Source organism: Meleagris gallopavo, chromosome Z (genome assembly GCF_905368555.1).
Source record: "Meleagris gallopavo chromosome Z, MGAL_WU_HG_1.1, whole genome shotgun sequence".
NCBI lineage: Eukaryota > Metazoa > Chordata > Aves > Galliformes > Phasianidae > Meleagris > Meleagris gallopavo.
Genome location: NC_139435.1, coordinates 2,314,450 through 2,333,015, shown reverse-complemented (window position 1 = coordinate 2,333,015; position 18,566 = coordinate 2,314,450). Strand labels below are relative to the sequence as shown.

General features: G+C 46.7%; 1 protein-coding gene across 1 annotated transcript; it reads right to left on the bottom strand.

The window, feature by feature from the left end:
• Positions 1–478: 478 nt before the first annotated feature.
• On the bottom strand, positions 479–17,118 carry PSTPIP2 (proline-serine-threonine phosphatase interacting protein 2). The gene is made up of 15 exons (XM_085213705.1): positions 17,044–17,118; positions 10,225–10,325; positions 8,134–8,211; positions 7,228–7,262; positions 5,993–6,099; positions 5,184–5,246; positions 4,969–5,067; positions 4,727–4,772; positions 4,224–4,303; positions 3,130–3,228; positions 2,635–2,731; positions 2,254–2,335; positions 1,374–1,408; positions 839–896; positions 479–656 (listed from the first exon to the last, which is right to left on the bottom strand). The coding sequence occupies exons 1-14, from the start codon at positions 17,074–17,076 to the stop codon at positions 847–849; spliced, it is 1,005 nt and encodes a 334-aa protein (XP_085069831.1). The 5' UTR covers positions 17,077–17,118; the 3' UTR covers positions 479–656; positions 839–846.
• Between the last annotated feature and the right edge of the window lie 1,448 nt (positions 17,119–18,566).

Here is an 18,566-nt window from a genome sequence, read left to right as displayed (position 1 = left end):
GACCTAATGAGTTTAGGCACTCACAGAAGTCATGTGGATTCAACCTGAAGATCATACAGCCAGCAGCTCCCGGTGTTACAGATTTAGGCACAGCCTACCAGCACAAGTCATGAGCCTGAAAAACAGCACAGCCTACCCGCAGTGTAAGTCATGGGACACCTCTGCAAAAGCCGCTTGAGTAATATAACTGAAATTAAATCCAAATTACAAACTTAATCGCTACTAATGAAAGATTTTAGAGACAGGTCAAAATGCAGCCTTAGCTCTGAACACAAGCCAGCATGCCCAAAGCCTTGCACAGCTCCACTCAGCACGTTACTTTTCTGGAGGAAAAAAAAGGGCTTCAGGCTCTCCCAGGTGGTGGCATATTGCAAGAACTTGAAATTAAAACCTTCTTCAGACAATGTCCCAGTCCATTATCTTTTATTTTTTTGCCTTTTCTTCCCCCAGGTGTGAAGACAGGATATCTGTCCAAGAGTCTTCTGATCAAAGGAAAAGATTTTTAGTAGGTACTTTCTGCATGTACAAATAATTATCAGAGTCCTCAAATATTTTTTCGAAATGGAGAAGCGCTGCAGCTCTGTGTTGCTGGGAATAACTGAAAACACCAATTCTGCCATGCTGACCAGACCAACAGTATCTTCTGCCTGAAGAACCTACAGAACAGGATCAGAGTCTCAATCACAGATTCAGCTCAGACAAGAACAAGAGGGCTGACATGATCATCCCTTCCCACTAATCAGTCCCAAGTATCATCCTTCTGAATGGTGGCTTTTCTTTTTCCACCATTCTTATTTTGTAGCTGTGTCTATTATTAATCCCTTCCTTTAGTACTTACAGTGGCTATTAATGGTGTATCAAGCTGTAGCCATCAATTGTGGCATAATCAGGATCACCTTAAACAGAAAGCACAAAAATGTATTAAGGAATTTTATGCAGGGCAAAACCAACATGCACTGGCCAACTGTGTTAAAGGGATGGGAGGCAGGAACAAATGGTGCTCAGAGAGATCAGTTGATTTGCCAAAATGCCAAAGCAGAACCTGCTTATTCTGAGTCTCGCTGCAGAATCCCATTCCTGAAGTGGCCTGGAAGTGATACAACCATTTAAACAGAGAAGAGCCTGCTGAGACTCCAAGTTTGGGCATTCTAAGTCTTCAGAAATTCCCATGCAGAGGGCTTTGATCAGATCTTCTAGATTAAACTTTGTATCCAAAGTCAGTGGCCAACTTCCCACCATCTCTCCATGGAGACTGGACTCATAACAGGAGCTAGACCGCAAGCAAGCCCTTTAGAAAGATCAAGTTTGTAATCCTATGGGGAAGAGCAAGATCAGAGAGATACTCTGTGGGGTCAGAAGCCCAAGGAACTCACCTGGCCCACTGGTCGGGGTGGGTAGAGGCCCCCTCCTGCACAAAAACAAACAAACAAACAGAGCTGAGGATCTGAGTGACTATGGGATCCCCTCATATCCAAGGGCACCAGCCCAACTGCTCTGGTTCTGCAGGTCCCAAATCATCCTCCCAGAGCCCATAAGAGGGCAGAGCTTTGGCACTCCTAGGCTTTCTGAATAACTGGTACCAAAGCAGGTTACGGCTAGCTCACCAACAGCAGTCTGGTGCAGGAGAGGAGAACAAGCAGCACTTCGTTGACAAACCATCCACAGGTGAGCCCCAGGGCATGCCTTTTCACATGCCTCCACCCAGGATGAGACATCAGGAAGGCATAATTGTGCATGACTTCTCTCCCAGTGTGACAGCCAGAGGGAATACTCATCCTTGGCAAGAGACTTTAGCCCTGAATCCTCATCTTCCCCATGGCAGAACCTTCCTCCACCCTGACCTCAATACTCTCCAGGCTTTTTCAGCCACCAATAACTTCAATAGACAGGATTTTGGAATAGGCTTGGCATGAGAAAATCTGAGCACATACTCACCAGAAGCACTTTCAGGAAGGATAAGATTCCCAGCCATGAGAACATTAGAAGGGAGAGATGATCTCAAAAGACAAGTGGGAGTCAAAAGCTCTTGGATGAGCTGGGGGGGTGGGGGAGGAGTCTGAGAATGATGTAACAGGCAGCCTAATGGAATATTTCCTATCGTAGAGAGTGATGGACTGCATAGCAAAGGGGAATATTTTCCTGCAATACTGCCAAAGCTTTCAACAGACAGAAAAATAAAAAAAGCACCTTTTTTTTTTTTTTGAGAGCATAATTTGCAAGAGCAATTCCAATTGCTCATTTTATGTGCCTTACCTTGATATAGGTACAGAAGCTGGACTTCTCACAGGAGTCACATTCCTCTGAGTATTGTAGTAGTTTTCATAAACAATAGGAGCTATGAAAAGGTAACAACAGCTAAGTACAGAGCTTTAATTCGTTACCTGCCAACAAAAACATTCAGCTGTCCTTCCCCCCTCTCCCCCCCCTTCTCTGTGGGAAGATGTTTGATTGGAACTTCAGTGTTCCAAAAAGAGGAGATTATCTCCAGGAGCTGGTGCTGCATGCCAGAGAACGAGAGGAGGATGTTACAAAATCAGTGGTTTTTGCATCCATACTGATGCTGATGAAGACAACAGAGAGATGAGGAATAGAAGCAAGTCAGTGCTACTTCAGGAGGTTGAACTGAGCTCTTACCTGGCGCTGAACTTCCAGTTTTGCGTAAATTTACAAAAAAATCAATATCCTTCTCAATGCTGCACATTTCTAAGCTTTTGCGGATTTCCTCATATTTCTGCAGAAAGAAAATGAAAAGCATTCTTATACGTCAGGTCAGAAACCAAAAGGTCCTTATTCAGTCAGTTGTCTCACATGGGGTGAGATCCTGCGTAATGTTTGGCAAGGTCACCTCCCTCTGCCTTTCATTTGTCTCATTGTTTTCAACCACAATTTTCTTTAACCAGGGAGAAGTGAGTGCTTTTGTATGATGTTGATGGCAGAGAGCTGAGGACACATTTTCATTCATGTTCTGCTTACTCCCTGTTTTTCCAATTGCTAATATGAGAAAAGCTTGCACTCAGGAGATCATTCCTATTACTACAGCCTGACAAAAAGATGGGAAAAGAGAACCCAGGTGTGCAGCTGAGATTCAAAAGGAGAGTACTCTGATCCAAAGCAGAAAAAATGACTCACCTCATCATTCTGGACACAGCTCTGGGAGAGCTGGTTGACGTGAAGCCAGAGGGCATTGCGGAAGTAACTGATGCGCTCACACTCTTGAGTCTCAAAGAACTGCAATGACAAGGACAAGTTGGTGGCTCCCATGCCAGTACAGCCATGAATGCAATTGAGGAGACTTACTGTTCACATGTCCTGAGGTGATTCAAGTTCACCTCTTAATCACATTTTGTTCTAGAAAGCTTTCTCTGACTAGCAGTAAAGAAAAGGGGTTGAGCAAGGGCACCTACTATGACCCCACAGTCCACCATCCAGAAACATCTAAGCTCTTCTTCTACCCCAAATAACATGAAAAAGATGACAGTGTCAGCAAGGAACAGGTGGGGTTGATCCTCTGCAGGGCAGGTGCACATCTAGCTTTAGATGTTCACTGCAGACAGGTTGGACTAGATAGCCTTTAAACGTCCCTTCCAACTCAAATGATTCTATGAATCCACAAGTATTCTAGCTTGCCCAGAGGATAAACCGTTTCTCTGTGCAACCAGGCATTTCCAAGCTGGGTGCTAAGCTCAGGAAGGCCTTAGTGCTCTGCTGTGCTGATGTGGAAGAGACCACTCTGGTCCTGTAGTCCCAGCTGTCCTCTCACTTTCCTCCTACATATGTAAAGAAATTTTAAAAAGCCAAGGATGTATGGAAACAGAGGCATGGATGCTCCATGCATTTAGGGTGTCAGCATCCAAGACAGATGTTGCTAGGTGTTCATGTGGTCGTAGCCTCAAGTCAAGAGGTGTTGAGACTTCAACTGTTTGAGCCAGATGATGGCAGCACCAAACACGCAAGCAGGCAACAGGCAAAAACATCACCACGAAGTGACTCCACTCTGTTGGTTTTAAAAGGTGGTGGAAGAAAAATAAAATAACGTAGTGGAAACCTTGAAGAGGTGGGATCTTGAATCCAGAAGCCAAGCAGGAGAAACGTGCAGGGTTAGCTGCAATACATTCCAATGTGCATAAAGGGAACACAGAGGCACTTTACCCCTAAGTTCTGCAGCAAGGGGATGGACATCCATGGGACCACAGTGCGCTGTGAAACAATTTTGTGACACTTACCTCACAAGCCTTGATGTGCTCTTTCTGCCATTCTTCCCGGATCTTCTCAAGTGAAGTAATGCTCTGCTGGTAACTCCTGTCTATGAGGGAAACCAAATTAGGCTTAGGAAAAGAAGAGTCATGGACCATATGATGGGATCACAGAACGATGGCTGTAAGGACCTTTCTCAGCTGGTTAATATTAATTAAAGATATATATTTTTTGCTGGATGGTACCTTGTCCAGACAAAAGTGGCTGGAGGAGCCTGGAGAGAACCCAGTAATAGTGGGTTCTCTACGGTGAGCAATTCACTGGGATGCAAAGCCCCACAGCAAGACTGACGTCATGTCTGGAGAGAATATAGGGAGTGTGGTGGGGCCACATGGGCTTCTTCAAGACATATGGTGCCTCCTGGATCTCTGGATCTGAGATCTATGGCTAAGCTTCCTCCTCCTTCCTCCCATCCCACAAGATGCCCCTCCCCTCCCCCCTCCAAACCAGTATGCTATGTCTCCATACTCACCTGAATCTTCCAGAGCTGATTTTGTCTGAGCCAGCTTCAGGAAGAGCTGCCAGAGATGGGAGAGAGAGGAAAGGTATAGGAGAGCCCTGGTGGATCACTCACAGCAGAGTAGTCCCACCAGGGAAGGTCAGCAGCCCACTCATGCCACCCTAACCCCAGAACTGAGAGAAGGACTTGGGGGTAGGATATCCGCAAGAGGAGACACTCCTTTCCCATATTGCACAGCCACCCACTCTCCTTACCTTCTCCTGCTGCTTCTGTGTGACCAGGTTTGCATTGCGGTGCACAGCCTGCTCTGCTTCATCCTTATCCCTGCAGCGCTGCTCATAGAGCCGCTTGGCCTAGGAGAGACACCAAATGGAGTCAACAAGCAAATGAGATGCAAATATGGCTGCATGCATGTGTATTTTAGCAGCATTAGCCCGTATGGCAAGAGATAGCAGCATGCTTGCATTACCTCCATGGTCTTCTTGTACTGCAAATTCCTGTTCTTGTGAATCGCCTCCATTATGAGCTCTATCTGTGAAGACAACAGAGCCAGAGTCAGCATGGCTTAGGAAAGGAAGAGTCATGGACCATATGATGGGATCACAGAACAATGGCTGTAAGGACCTTTCTCTACCTGGAATTAGGTACTCCAGTATCTTAGAATCATAGTAGGGCTTGGCTTGGAAGGGGTCTTAAAGATCATCTAGCTTCAATCCAGCTGCCATGGGCAAGGATAACAACTCTTCAAACTTCACAAAACCCATCCAGAACATTTATCTTTCTGTACTCCTATCTAAGCTTCCATTGTGTATGTGGAAAAGCTGTACAAATGGATACTAACAACATGTAGTACCGTACCACCTCCAGATAGAACTGGCAAGCTCACTCACCTCTGCTAAGTCCTGATCAGCCTCTGGTTCTGACAGCTTTTCCCCATTTCCCAGTCAAGGGAATCTCAATCCATAAGGAGTTAAAGAGCTTGCAGATTTTACCAGACACTGTGTAGATCATACAACACTATCTATACATCTTAAAAAAATTCCTAATTGAGGCTGGCATTAATGGAGGAATGCTTTCTATCTCTGTCCCTCACAGAACCCTGAAGGACATTGGTGAGAATGAGGAAGTCAGAGGTTGCTGCACAGTTACAGCGTAGTTACAACATGTAGGAAGGAGCTCAGAACTTTTTCACCCTCATGGGCACAAGGACACAAAAGGGTCTGTGGGACACCAGGTGAGACAATGGCCTGTAGTGAAGGTGCCAGTGCAGTGCCTGACCTTTTTTCGATGAAGCTTTTGCTTTTCCCTGAATTCCTCCATTTTCTTTGCTTCCTCCCGTAGAGTTTGTGCCAGCTGGATGTGACCTTGTCCCACATTATCTATCTCTGTGAAGGAAAAAAAATAAATAAATAAGTAAATAAAAGACTTATTTGTGTGTGCATGTATATATCCCTAAAAATATTGTGTTTTTCAGGCCAGATTTCTTGGTGAGATCAAACTGCCCCAATGACCCACAGCCCAATCCATCCCCTTGCAGCTGCAGCAGCACTTTCAAAGCAGCTTCCAAGCAGGGTCTGCCTATGCAGGGAGTGTTTCACAGTCATGCTGCAGCTTGCATTTCATTTAGGAAAACTCATACTAAGAAAAGTGATTAAAATGAGCACAGTTGCTTTCCCTCCTCATCCGGACTAATTCAGGCATGTTTCAGCACATCACACCCTATAGCATCAGTCTGAAGGAGGGCTAGCAGAGAAGCACCTTGGAGCACAGAAGAGCTATTTCTAAGTAAACCTGTGGCTCATGCTCAGTGCCACACTGAGCAGATCCAGTAGGAGAGCAGCCATACCACGAAACATCCACCTAGCAAGCAAAGCAGCTTATTTGCTGGTAAGACAGGCTGTAGCTCACAGTTCAACGCCTAAAGCTGTTCCAGACTCACAACTATTAATGCCTCAGTTGCTGGAGGACTGATTTATGACATCAGTTCAGGAACACGGCAGCTGACAAATGTGGCCAGGACAGATGGTGGTGGATTTGCAGCTGCCAGATTTTGGCACAGGATAGCAGAGCCCTCAGAGTACAGGTGCTGGCTGCATCCTCCCCAGCAGGCTGCAATGCACGGTGAGGAGTGGACACTAAGATGGGCAAAGCATAAGCATTCTGATCCTTTGATTACTGAACATTTGCGTTAATAGGGCAAGGCGAACCAGTCCAAAAAAAACACTCAGCTGAACTCTCCATGGATGGCTCCTGGTGCCGCACAACTTATAAGCTGCTGCTAGCTTCAAAAGCCCAAGTTATCCCAAAAGGGAATCACCGTGGTTCCACTCTGACATGCCTTGGAACACTCTGTTCCCAACTCCATGCTCTGGGCTGAGATGGACCAAAAGGACGGCCTACACCTGATCCCATATCATACAGTTTTGGAGTTTTCTCTGCTTCTTCCTAAGCAATAACCCAAAGGCTTCAGCACTGCCAAGTGTCCCAACACATGAAAAAGAAGAATTACTTACGTTGCTTGAAAGCATCCAGGGATCTCTTCAGGGTACTGAAAAAACACAGGCAGAGCATTAGAAGAGATCACTTCCAGATGCAAGCGCAGGATTCAATGGTGACAGCAGAGAGAGCAAGTCCTGCACTCAAGAGCACAGAGCTCAAAACAGGTTTATTTACTCTCCTTACACTTCCAGGTTTTCACTTATCAGTGAGTACAACACAGTTCACTTGATTTGACCTTACATTTTTGTCCTGAACATTGGATGCTACTAAATATTGAGTTTCAAAGCAAATGTTATTAGCAAACTCCAAAATGTATCACTCAGAACATATGAATATTTTCTACACACTGCATGAGGTGAGTGCTTGAAAATATGAGGAACTTTTCTACCTGTTAAGACAAAGTCATGAAGATTTCAGGAAGAAAAAAAAAAGTGGTAGCCCAATATAAAACTGTGAACAAGTGGTCAAGGAAGATCAAACCAAAATATCAAGCAGAAGATGCCAAGGGACACTCATTGAGCCAACCACAGCAGCCACAATATCCATGCAGGGTGACAAAGCACTAGGTTTGAATGTTCACGTGGTTCGACTTGAGGAAGTACATGGACTTCCTTCTGGCCACAAAAAGGGTGAGGAGCAAACCCAAGGCCTCATGATCCTTGGACAGTCACCAGCCTATTTCTCTCCTGAGTGCCAATGACACTTTGGTTGGCCAACAGCTAATGGGAAGTTGGTGAATTCCAACTTGGTTGCTGGAAAAGTATTCATTCACAAGACTGATTTCTGAGTATCTGGTAATGTCCCAGTGACATCACAACACTATTTTCTTCCTCCCTGCCCCCTTCTTTCTCTCTCTTCCTCGTTCACTGTTCCAATTACAGACACCTGTAGAAGCAAAAGCCTCTGGACTCTGAACTTACTTCAGCTCCGTCTGCCCACAGGGCTTCTTCTTCGATAGGTTAATGAGCTCTTTGCCATACTTTTCTTCTATAACTGCCCTGTTGAGGGAAGAGAGAAATGAGAAGAAAACCTCATTTCAGAAACCAAAACTTGCTTACAAGAGCAGAAGGAGTTTCATAAGGACATCCCTCACCACAAATAATGGAACAGCGAATGTGCAGAATATCCCAGGCTGTCACATCAGAGTGACAGCATGGACACTTACCTCCCAGACCACCACAAATCATCCTTGGAACTTGCAGTTTGGTTTGTCTGCACTCAAAGTCCTGCCAGCTGCCCTCCCTGTCTTCCTATTGCTGACATAAGTACAACCACCACCTCCCCAAGGGATGGAGAACTAAGCAGACCATGCAGCTGCTGGATGAACGCAGCCAGGTAAGCCATCAAACTATTTTTTTTATCTCTGTTTTTCAACTGGAACAAGATTTGCACAATCACCTTCTCAGCATTTTGCTCATCAGTATCTGCCAGTCCATCCATTTGAAGTATTGATTGCCTGACTTCAGACAAATGTGACAGAATGAAACAGGCATCTCATAGACACTCAGCTTCCCTACACTTGCCTGAAGCTCAGCTGGGATGTTTCAGCTGTTCAAAACTGAAAAGTACAGCACTTTTTAAAGCCAATAGGTATGCTCTCCTGCCTGCCTCTGGTCCTTAAAGGCAACATCTGAAGAGGCCAGACCTTGTGGTGGTACCGTATAAACATCTCTGGGAAGTTGCATTGCCCTCATCTCTTGGAAAAGAGAGGGAAAACCAAGTGTACAATCAGTGTAAGTGAATATACAGATGATATAGTATATCCAGGAGCTTGGCTGATGTAATTATCATACTAGAGTAGGAAAAAAGGACACTCACCCTATCCTGGGCTCACATGATAGACTCCAGGGGAGCAGATCTCCAGAAGGGATCCTTCCCCGCTGGCAGTCAGCTCTTAAGTGGGTCTAGGAGAGCCAGGCTCCACCCCTTCCTGCAGCACAGGAGAATTGCCTTCACCTGTGCTCCCGTGACTGACTCATTGCTCACCTCAGGTGATTAATCAGAGGTTCAGGCTGTGATTCAGCAGCCCCATACACCAAGAAAACCCATGTGCTGTCGTTTAAGAATTTGCTTTGAGTTCTGTACAGTCAAGGCTAGACTTGCTCGGTCAAATATAGATATCTCCATCTGGGCAAGATGACTTTGCTGTCCGTGGTCAGTGGAGAGAAACAAGTACTGCTGCTGACTTGCATTAGAAGATCTCCTGGAGGATGGGTTGGGGTAGGATAGAACTGGATGGAACAGAATGGAGTGGAGTGAAGTAGAATAGAAGGAAACTGAGAGACCTACAAAGATCAAGTTCAACTGCCTGATCACTTCAAGGCCAACCAAATGAGATAGGTGGGCTAAGTATCAAGAATGTTGTAGAAAAATCCTGAATTAATGTAATTTCGATATTGACAGCTTGGAGAAAGCAAACGTGAATACAAGACTTGGAACAAAATAGCCTGGGACAAACGTGGTGGGGAGACAGAGCAGGAGAACCTGCAATTCACAGTGTCTAATGAATTTCCATCTACAGAAATCAACAATATAGACACTTGTGTTAGAGATACAGACATTTTAGAAAGCTGTTTGAATGCTTCAAATGGATGGACTGACAGATACTGATGAGCAAAATGCTGAGAAGGTGATTGTGCAAATTTTATTCCACGATTCTCTGAGAGTGGGCAAACACAGGAATAGACTGCCTAGAGAAACGCCCTATACCTGTCAGTGTTCCAGAGGCATTTGGATAATGCCCTTAACAGTTTGCTCCTGGGCTTTGTGACCAATGCCATCACTCCCAATTGAGAAGACCCAGGTATAGACTTGATTCCACAGGACCAGCTGTGCAGGGAAAGGACGATGTTAAAAAAGCAAGTTCCTTATGAGTCAAAAATCAAAGATGCTTTAAGATAGTACACAGTTAAACATGGTGGAAACCGAAATGAGAATACAAGAAATAGAAGTAGTGTCACTGCCTCATTTTCCAGATCCAACTAAACCCACTGTCAGAGACAGCTCTGTACCTTTCTTTCAGAAAGTCTTCAAACTCTTTGCAGTTCTTCCTGCCATCGTTCAAATGTTGAATGATGCTGTCATAGCCAACTGTGCTTGTCAGATCTGTGCTCTGAAAACACAAGAATGGGATTCACATGCCTGTTAGTGCAGTCTATGACCACTGGTACCTCCACCAGCACTGATACGATGAATGGCTCTGCTGGGAGCAAGCATGCCTGTAAATTACGTGAAATATTGTCTTGTTCTTTTTGGGGTGGGTGAGGGTACAGGATGAGGGAGCTTATAAACGTGAGGGAAATCAAATTTTACACAGGTAGAGAGTGGTAGGACAAGGAAGAATGGTTTTAAACTAAAGGAGGGGAGATTTAGGTTGGATATCAGGGGGAAGTTCTTTACTGAGGAGGTGGTGAGGTGCTGGAACAGCTGCCCAGAGAGGTTGTGGATGTCCCTGGAGGTGTTCAAGGGCAGGTTGGATGGGGCCCTGTGCAGTCTGATACAGTGCCTGATTTAGCAGCTGGCAGCCCTGTCTGTGGCAGAGTTGGAACTGGATGATCCTTAAGGTCCCTGCCAAACCAAGCATTCTATGATTCTGTGATGAGAATGGTGATCGCAGTTCGATAGAAGCATGGAATGGCTTGGGTTGGAAGGCACCTTAAAGCCAATTCCAACCCCCCTGCCATGGGGAGTACTGCCACCCACTAGATCAAGCTGCCCAAGGTCCCATCCCACCTGGCCTTAAATTTGGAACAAAGCACAGCTCAGTCCTACTACATTCTATTGATACTTCCTCAGCATCGTTGGCCCTGCAATGCACCGTGGCCCCCCAAAAACTGCAGCACTTTCCCTCCTTCCTTGTGATGTCTCGCCTCATTGTCTAGAGAAGGATTTGAGATATACTCTACCATATTCGGATTCTTATAAAAATGCCAGAACCCAGATGATTTTCAGGAAAAATGGACATACATGAAACACCCAGGTTTAGCATGTAGATACAATTAAAAACAGGTTTCATGGCCACATGGCCCCAGGGGACATCCCCTCCTAGGAGCCTAACTACTAGCTCCAATTTCAGGAAATAAAATACACATCATCAGTGAGCTACAGGCTTCCCCCACTACTCACAGTGTGTGGATGCATCTCAGCAGCACTGCTGCAATAACTTTCTCTGTGGCCTTGTGAAAAGCAAGTGACACTTGCTCACATCAGTTCAAAACACCACTGAGAGACCACTTCCCTAAGCACCGAGTCCTTTCCAGACACTGCCTTATGGCTTTTAACATGTCGCATAGGGCCGTGAGAGGTCCTCAGTCTGCCACCCACCGTCACCAAACCCAGAAGTCCCAGCCCCAGTGCCTCTATAGGTTTCCCATGGGCTTCTGAGGGATCAGTGCTTTCTGTCAAATCACACGTATTTTACTGTGATGGTCAGTAAAACAGATATATACGTGTATTTGTGGCTGTGCAAAAGGTGCTACCTTCTGTAAAAGCTGTGTGAAAGATCACATGAAGGAACAGGGAAGCAGGCTGCAGAAAGGAAGCAATGGCAAGAGCAGATACGAAGCTGTGAGAAAGGAAGCAAAAGCCACAAATAGTTATTATGAAGCTTAAAGAGGAATAATGGCAGGATGGAGAGATGCAGGAAGTGTTCCAAGCCTATATGACAGCAAGCAGATAGCTGGTTGTGAAAATACTGACAGCAGAGAGATGGATTTTTCGGGAATTTGTACCCAGAGCAAGAACTGAGGAGGAACAGGGCTGATCTTTGTGGTAAACGAAGGATTTCATCACTATGGACTTCCTTAAGCAGTCAGGGACTTAAAATCAGTGGCAAAAAGCAAGAGACAAAGCAGAGCTGGGGTGGAGAGGGGCAGCAGGAAATCCCCATGAATCCCAGGCCAGTCTTGCTCCATACATGAGAGAGGGGAAACAGAGGACCTTCTGAGATCTCCAAACACTTTCTGTTTCTCTACTGAGCACAAACCTCCTCCCATAATGAGCTTATTTCTGAAAACACACAACCAGTTCTCAATTTAGGTCACCTCTTTGCTAATCGGATCTGCAAAAGAAGGAAGCATGCTTGCACTGAAACGGCTTTTCACGACAGTTGCAAAACTCAGGAACATCCTAACTTGGCCTCCTACCCCATTTCAAAGGAAATAAAATAGACACAGAAGGGGCTTTGATGGGGCTGTGATGAAGCTGGGCTGGGCAGGGTCATATGCAGCAGCCTTTGGGCAGACATCAGCATGGAAAGAACACAGAACCACCATGGCTGCCCTTGGGAGAGCAGTGAAAGAGGAAAGGGAATGCGGCGAGGACAAGGTTTGAAGCCATGATAAACTAAAACAAAAAGATCTTTGGAAAACCAGCGTAGCACCAAGCATTCACCGAACAACCTTGAGTCCTCACCCTCACAGCCTGCTGAATCCTTCCAGTTTTTAGCAGTAATAAGGCACAAGGCTGTATGAGAGAAGAGGTTTCCCATAAGAAGGGGAAAAAAAGAAATGGTTGTTGTGTTGCTGTCATCTAAGAGAATAAAAATCGGGCACAAATTGCTGCACCAGCTGTGTTGTACCATAAACAGCATCTTCCCAGCAGCATGGCACCAGGCTTGCCATGCCAAAAATGCTGGTGAACAAGCAAATCATTGAGCAGCTGCTGTTAGAAATAAGTTACCCTGAATGGCTTGAGCTTCTTGCACTTACCAGGGTTTTGCCACATGCTTAGTTTCCTACATTCTCATTTCTAAATAGGAGAGATATAGGTTTGAAGGCTGGACTATTCGGTGGAGAGTTGGTTGGATGGTTGGATGACAACACCAAAAAGTTGTAGTCAGTAGATCTATGTCCAGGTGGTGAAGAGTGATGTCCCCCAGGGGTCTGTCTGGGTCTGGTGCTCTTCATCATCTTTATCAGTGACACTGATGATGGCACGGAGTGTACTCTCAACAGTTTAGCAATGACACCAAACTGAGTGGTGCTGTCAAAAACAGCAGAAGGAAGAGATGTCTCCAGGACAGGCTGGACAAGTGGACCCACATGAACCTCATGAGATTCAACAATGTCAAATGCAGGGTGTTGGGTTGGGGCAATCCCAGATGTACCTACAGGCTTGGAGAAGAACTCACCAAGAGCAGCCCTGTGGAGAAGGACTTGAGGGTTCTGGTGGACAAAAAGCAGGACATGAGTTTACAGCCTGGAAGGCCAATAACGTCCTGGGCTGCATCAACAGAGGGGTGACAGAGGGCAAGGAGGGGGTTGCCCCCTCTGCTCTGCCCTAGTACAGCCCCATCTGGAGTACTGCATCCAGGCCTGGGGCACCCAAAGCAAGTAAAATGTGGAGCTGTTGGAGTGGGTCCATAAAAGGGCCACTAAAATGATCAGAGGGCTGGAGCACTTCTCTTTCGAAGAACGGTTGAGGGAGCTGGGCTCATTCAGCTTGGAGAAAAGAATGCTCTGGGGAGACCTCATTGCAGCCATCCAGTACTTGAAAGTGAACTTTTAAAAAGGAGACTGATTTTTTTACACGAACAGGCAGCAATAGGACAAAGGGGAACAGTTTTAAACTAAAAGAGGGCAGATATAGATTGGATATTGAAAGGAAATTAATTGCTCAGAGGGTGATGAGGCATTGGCACCACTACCCAGAGCTGCAAGTGCCCCATCTCTGGAGGACCCATCCAAAGCCATGGATGGGTCCTGGGCAGCCTGAGCTGGTGGGGCAGCCAGCCCATGGCAGAGGTTGGAACTGGGTGGGCTTTAAAATCCTTTCCAACCCAGCCTGGAGCATTCTATTCTGTGTTTCTATGCCTGGAGTAAATGCATTGGGAGGAATGCACCCCATGGGTGCAGTGGGTAGGTTTCTGCCTAGAGTGTACTCTAAAACCAGAGTCTACAAACCAGAGTCCACATCCAGTGCTGGGTCTGCAAAGTAGAAGGACTCCAAAGCCCTTCTCCCACAGCATTAACAGCAGATGTGCTATTTAGAGGACAGCCCATGGAAACTGTGAACAGATGATTTCAAGGTGACAAAGCAGCAGCTGATGCTTCCCAGATCCACAGGGCTTCTGAGGAGTGGAAATTCCCATTCCTGCCTTTTTAGGTTTGTATTATACCCGAGGCTCTCAAGGAGGAGTTCACAGGGCTGGGAGCAATGCTAGCAAGGAGAAATAACACAAGGCTTCACACAGTGAGAAATGTGAGGTTCAAATTGCTGCACGGGTAGAAAAGTGCCACTTTTCTTCTAAAACGTGTGGTGTTCCAGACCGCTGTTAATATTGCTCACGTATTTTCAGCTTCTTCACATCAATCCCCAGACTCCAGACCCAGACCATATGCGAACACAGGTGTGAGAAAAAGAGCTGCTCATGGACCGCTGCTTGAAATACTCAACCACATCTGCTCTGAGAAGCACTGCAGAAGCTGGATGTCTATTTTTGCTTTTAGAAGAAAATATAGCGATACACGGCCGTGCCCTGCTCACTATCAGTCATCTCAAAGTTGCTCATGGTCCTGCAGAGGTTGCTGAGACCAAGAAGAACCTCTGGGAGGATTTCTGCAGTGAGCAAAAGTAATCGAGCCTTAACCCGGAGAGAGGCTCTCTCATGCAACACGCAAAAGAAATGAGTTTGGTCCCACGGGCAGCAACGTCGCATTGCAACATGCAGTAACACCTGCGTGGGAACAGCATTGAGCACACAACCGAATGGGGCCACACTTGCTGAGCTGGAGGAAGGGAAAGCAGTCTGCATCACCCCAAAGTGCATTTTTCCCCTATGGCCTAGCAGCCCGCACGGATACATACCTAAAGGCAAAGTTTGGCCAAATTTCCCTTTTTCCCCATGTCGTTTTATGAGAACCAAATGCTCTCGTCATACCCAACACTTGCTGCTGAGCTGCCCCAAAGAAGCTGCTATAAGAGGGCCGGGGAGAACTGGGTGCTTCTCACATGGAAAGCATCAGAATGAAAGAAGAGAGTTTGTACAGTGAAAGAAGAACAGTAGGCCACAAAAAAAAAAAAAACCCAATAGATGAAAACAATGCTGTGCTTGCTCAACTCTCAGAGATCACTGCAGACAGGGCAAGAGGAAACAAAGAGCATTTCTGGCATGTTTTTACTTTTGTAGGAGGCTGCAGCAAGCATGGGCAGGACGAGGCATGGTGCTAGCAGGAGCATTTGGGGCAGCATGCAGCTCCAGCAGCTCCTGGGGTGCCAAGCCCTTGGAGGGAATTTAGCACCTTATGTTTAGACCTAACAGGGTGAGCAGAAAAACAAGGGAACAGAAGAAAATGTTCAAGAGCAAATGGGGCTACTACCATCTTTGTGCGTGTGTGTGTGTGTGTGTGTGTGTGTGTGTGTGTGTGACCCCAGAAACAAAATTATAGCCTCAATCATGTAGCTGACCATGCATAGCATTTGTTCATATACACGACATGGTGTTCCATCAGCTGGAGTACTGAATCCTCTCCTTCTGCAGCACCTCTATCCTGCACTGCATCCTGGGGCAGCCACAACCCCCTCCCCCCCCCAAAACCCACCCTTTCCCACCCAGCTGTCCTGAGCCCTGTGTAATCCTTCACTTTGGCAAAGCAGCATTCTCGTTCCTCTTCCCTTTTTGCCTCAAGCATCAGAGAAAAATCGCAGGAGGAAGTTTGCATTCTCTCTCTGCATTACAGCAAACGGAACCTTTATCAGCAGCCCTGCACCTGGCCAAATTTGGGCTTTTCTGTCCATTTCTCACCCCTTCCTTCTTCCTTGCGGGCAACATAGATATTGCTGTGGTGCCTTGTAGGCTGTTTGGCTGATACCTCATTTTTTTGAGCATAAAGCATTTCAACTTGGCACGGCGACGATTTCCCCTGACACACAGCATCCATTGGCATCAGACAGGCAGTGGGACAGCATTTCCACCACAACCACCCTGGCTGCCCTCCCTTGCTGCACATGTGCAAAACAAAAAGGGCACTCTGGAAATTTCTTGGCAACGAGTGGCTGAGAAACAGCTGCCATACGCAAAGCTGGCTTTAATTCCCCAGGCAGTTTGATATGCATACTGATGGCTCTGCATTAGCTACTTTGCTCATGGTGTTGGCTAAAATCACCATGCATGCTTCCTCAGCACCCCGATACCTACCCTAACTTCAGCACATAGGAGCTGATCCCTGGGCATCGCCCTCATCTGCCGTTCTGATAGGCAGAGTCCCAAGAGCTCAGACTTTGGCACCAGTTTCCTAATTTCTCGTATCCCATTGAAAGCTGAGACACCAAGGGGGACCAAACAGCCACAATACTCTGCAGCAGATAAGCACTTGTTTGGCACTTCTGCATAAAATGCCCAAAAGCATAGTTCAGACTCAAAAGAATAAATTGCAGCTTCCCCCGAGCTGCGACTTTTCCTCTGCAGCTCATCAGCAGCAAGCCAAAAGATCAGCTCCAAGACAAGAAGCAACTCACCAACGGACACTTTTTGACAGCAGTGTTCTCAAATAGTTCACAAGCAGTCAGTTATTAATATCAAACCTTTGGTCCAGCACCAACTTCCTCCAGCCCTGCAGAATCAGCTCACGGCTTATTAATTCAGCTGCACAGGGCAGGTTGCAAAGCCACAGCATTGAGTGGCTTTCAGGTGCAAGTGGATAAGCAGCACCGGCCAGAGAATGCCCACAACCCCTCAACCACGCAGCGGGCTTTGGGTCTGCTGCCAGATCAATAGCTCAGCTTCCTCCAGGGACTTGAGCCAGTGTGAGGACAGGATGAGCCCCCCAGGACACCAGGTGTCTTGCTGCATTCCCTGGGTCGCTATCCTGTTCCCCCAGACCCCAACTCACCCAGAAGTGGTCCCGGAACCAAGCCTCCCTCATGCTGCTCCTGCTGCCAACACTGCCGCTGCTCCCAGCACTGCCCCACCCCGCGCCCTCCCACCCCGCTGCGTCCGCAGGCACAGGAAAGCCTGATTCAGAACCCACAGCAGTAACGTGCTGCCTCTGCTCTGACAAAGGGACAACCGAGATAGCCCTCTGAGGTTAAAAAAAGGAAAGAGGGAAAAAAAAAAAAAAAAGCATTTTCCACTCACTGAAATCTGCTGACTTGTGACCCAAGGGCCCTGTTGTGCGCATGCAATGAAGCTGAGATTTATAGCAAAGCTCTTTCTTTCAGTGCCCATGTCTCCAGTTTCTGCCCCAGTAGCAATGTCACACGTTTCAGATATGTAAAGTCCACGCTTCAGGTCAAGGCTCTGAAAGTTTTAGCAATCTGACAACGTATCAGCTGTGGTGCAATCTGGTTTCTTCCAAGCACACTAAAATCTGCGTCCTAGAACAAGTTTTCCTCTTTCCTTTCACGTACACAGTGTACATCTGATTTGATAGCACTGGAAGAGCGCACTTGGAGACTGGCAGGTACACCCACCTGAGGCTGAGACAGAAAGACTGCAGGACAGAGTAGCAGTGGTCAAAGCACTCAGGGCAGCAGACAGCTGTCACCACCAGCGCGGCCGCAGCCGCACATCACAGCTACGGCACTGCTGGGCACCGCCTGCACGTGGGATCAGCGTTTCCGCAGTGCTGACGGCGATGCGTCGCTGAAAGCAGAGGAATGAATACTTCCACCAGAAGAGGGCCCAAAGCCCGCAGTCCTTGTTAGGAATCTCCATCACAACCAACTCAATTTCTTTGCTTCGCAGCACCACCCTGCGGCAACAAAACCCCATTGATCTGCTTGGCACTTCCCAATAGATCCTTCCACTCACTGCCACAGTCGGAAGGAAGCTTCTCCCCATCCCAGCTACACACTGCAACGCTGGGATCTCACACCTCACGTCTCCAGGAAGTCAGGAATGGAATAGATATTCGGCAATATAACCTCCCCCATATCACAACTGAAAAGCTTATTTTGACAGAACTGGAGTGAAACAGAAGACCACATTTAAATCTCTGAATGTGCAGTTAAGTCCTTAGAGACAAGGAAAATAATTTTGAAAGAACCCATCTGAAAGCCAGCCACCCGGAACATGACTTTGCAGTTCTAAAACATCCTGTACTCTAGCATAGTGTTAGACTGCTAGTGGACAACACTGCGAGGTGCAGGCAGCCACCACACATGCCGAGAGAGTGTGAACAGCTTTGCAGCTGTATGCCTTCTGAAAGTTACCTGGTGAAGAGGAGAAAAGCTGCACAAGCAAACCACAGTTGTCATAACGGAAACTGCAGTCAGCCACATCATCCTACTGGTAGTTTTTATATACGGTTTCATCCTAGCTTCATCCTCTCAACAATTAGATGTCTCCTGGTTTTTCAGGGTTCCTCGAGCAAGAGTGCATCCAAAGAAATTTAACTTTCCTCTAGTGCACTGT

What these genes read in the sequence shown, in the direction of transcription:
- PSTPIP2 (XM_085213705.1), bottom strand. Translation starts at nt 17,076, where the DNA reads ATGAGGGAGGCTTGGTTCCGGGACCACTTCTGG. An exon ending in GCTGTGTCCAGAATGATGAG is followed by an intron (nt 2,732 to 3,129) that starts GTGAGTCATTTT and finishes TTCTTTCTGCAG; the next exon opens with AAATATGAGGAAATCCGCAA. An exon ending in GCTTCTGTACCTATATCAAG is followed by an intron (nt 1,409 to 2,253) that starts GTAAGGCACATA and finishes GTTTTTGTGCAG; the next exon opens with GAGGGGGCCTCTACCCACCC.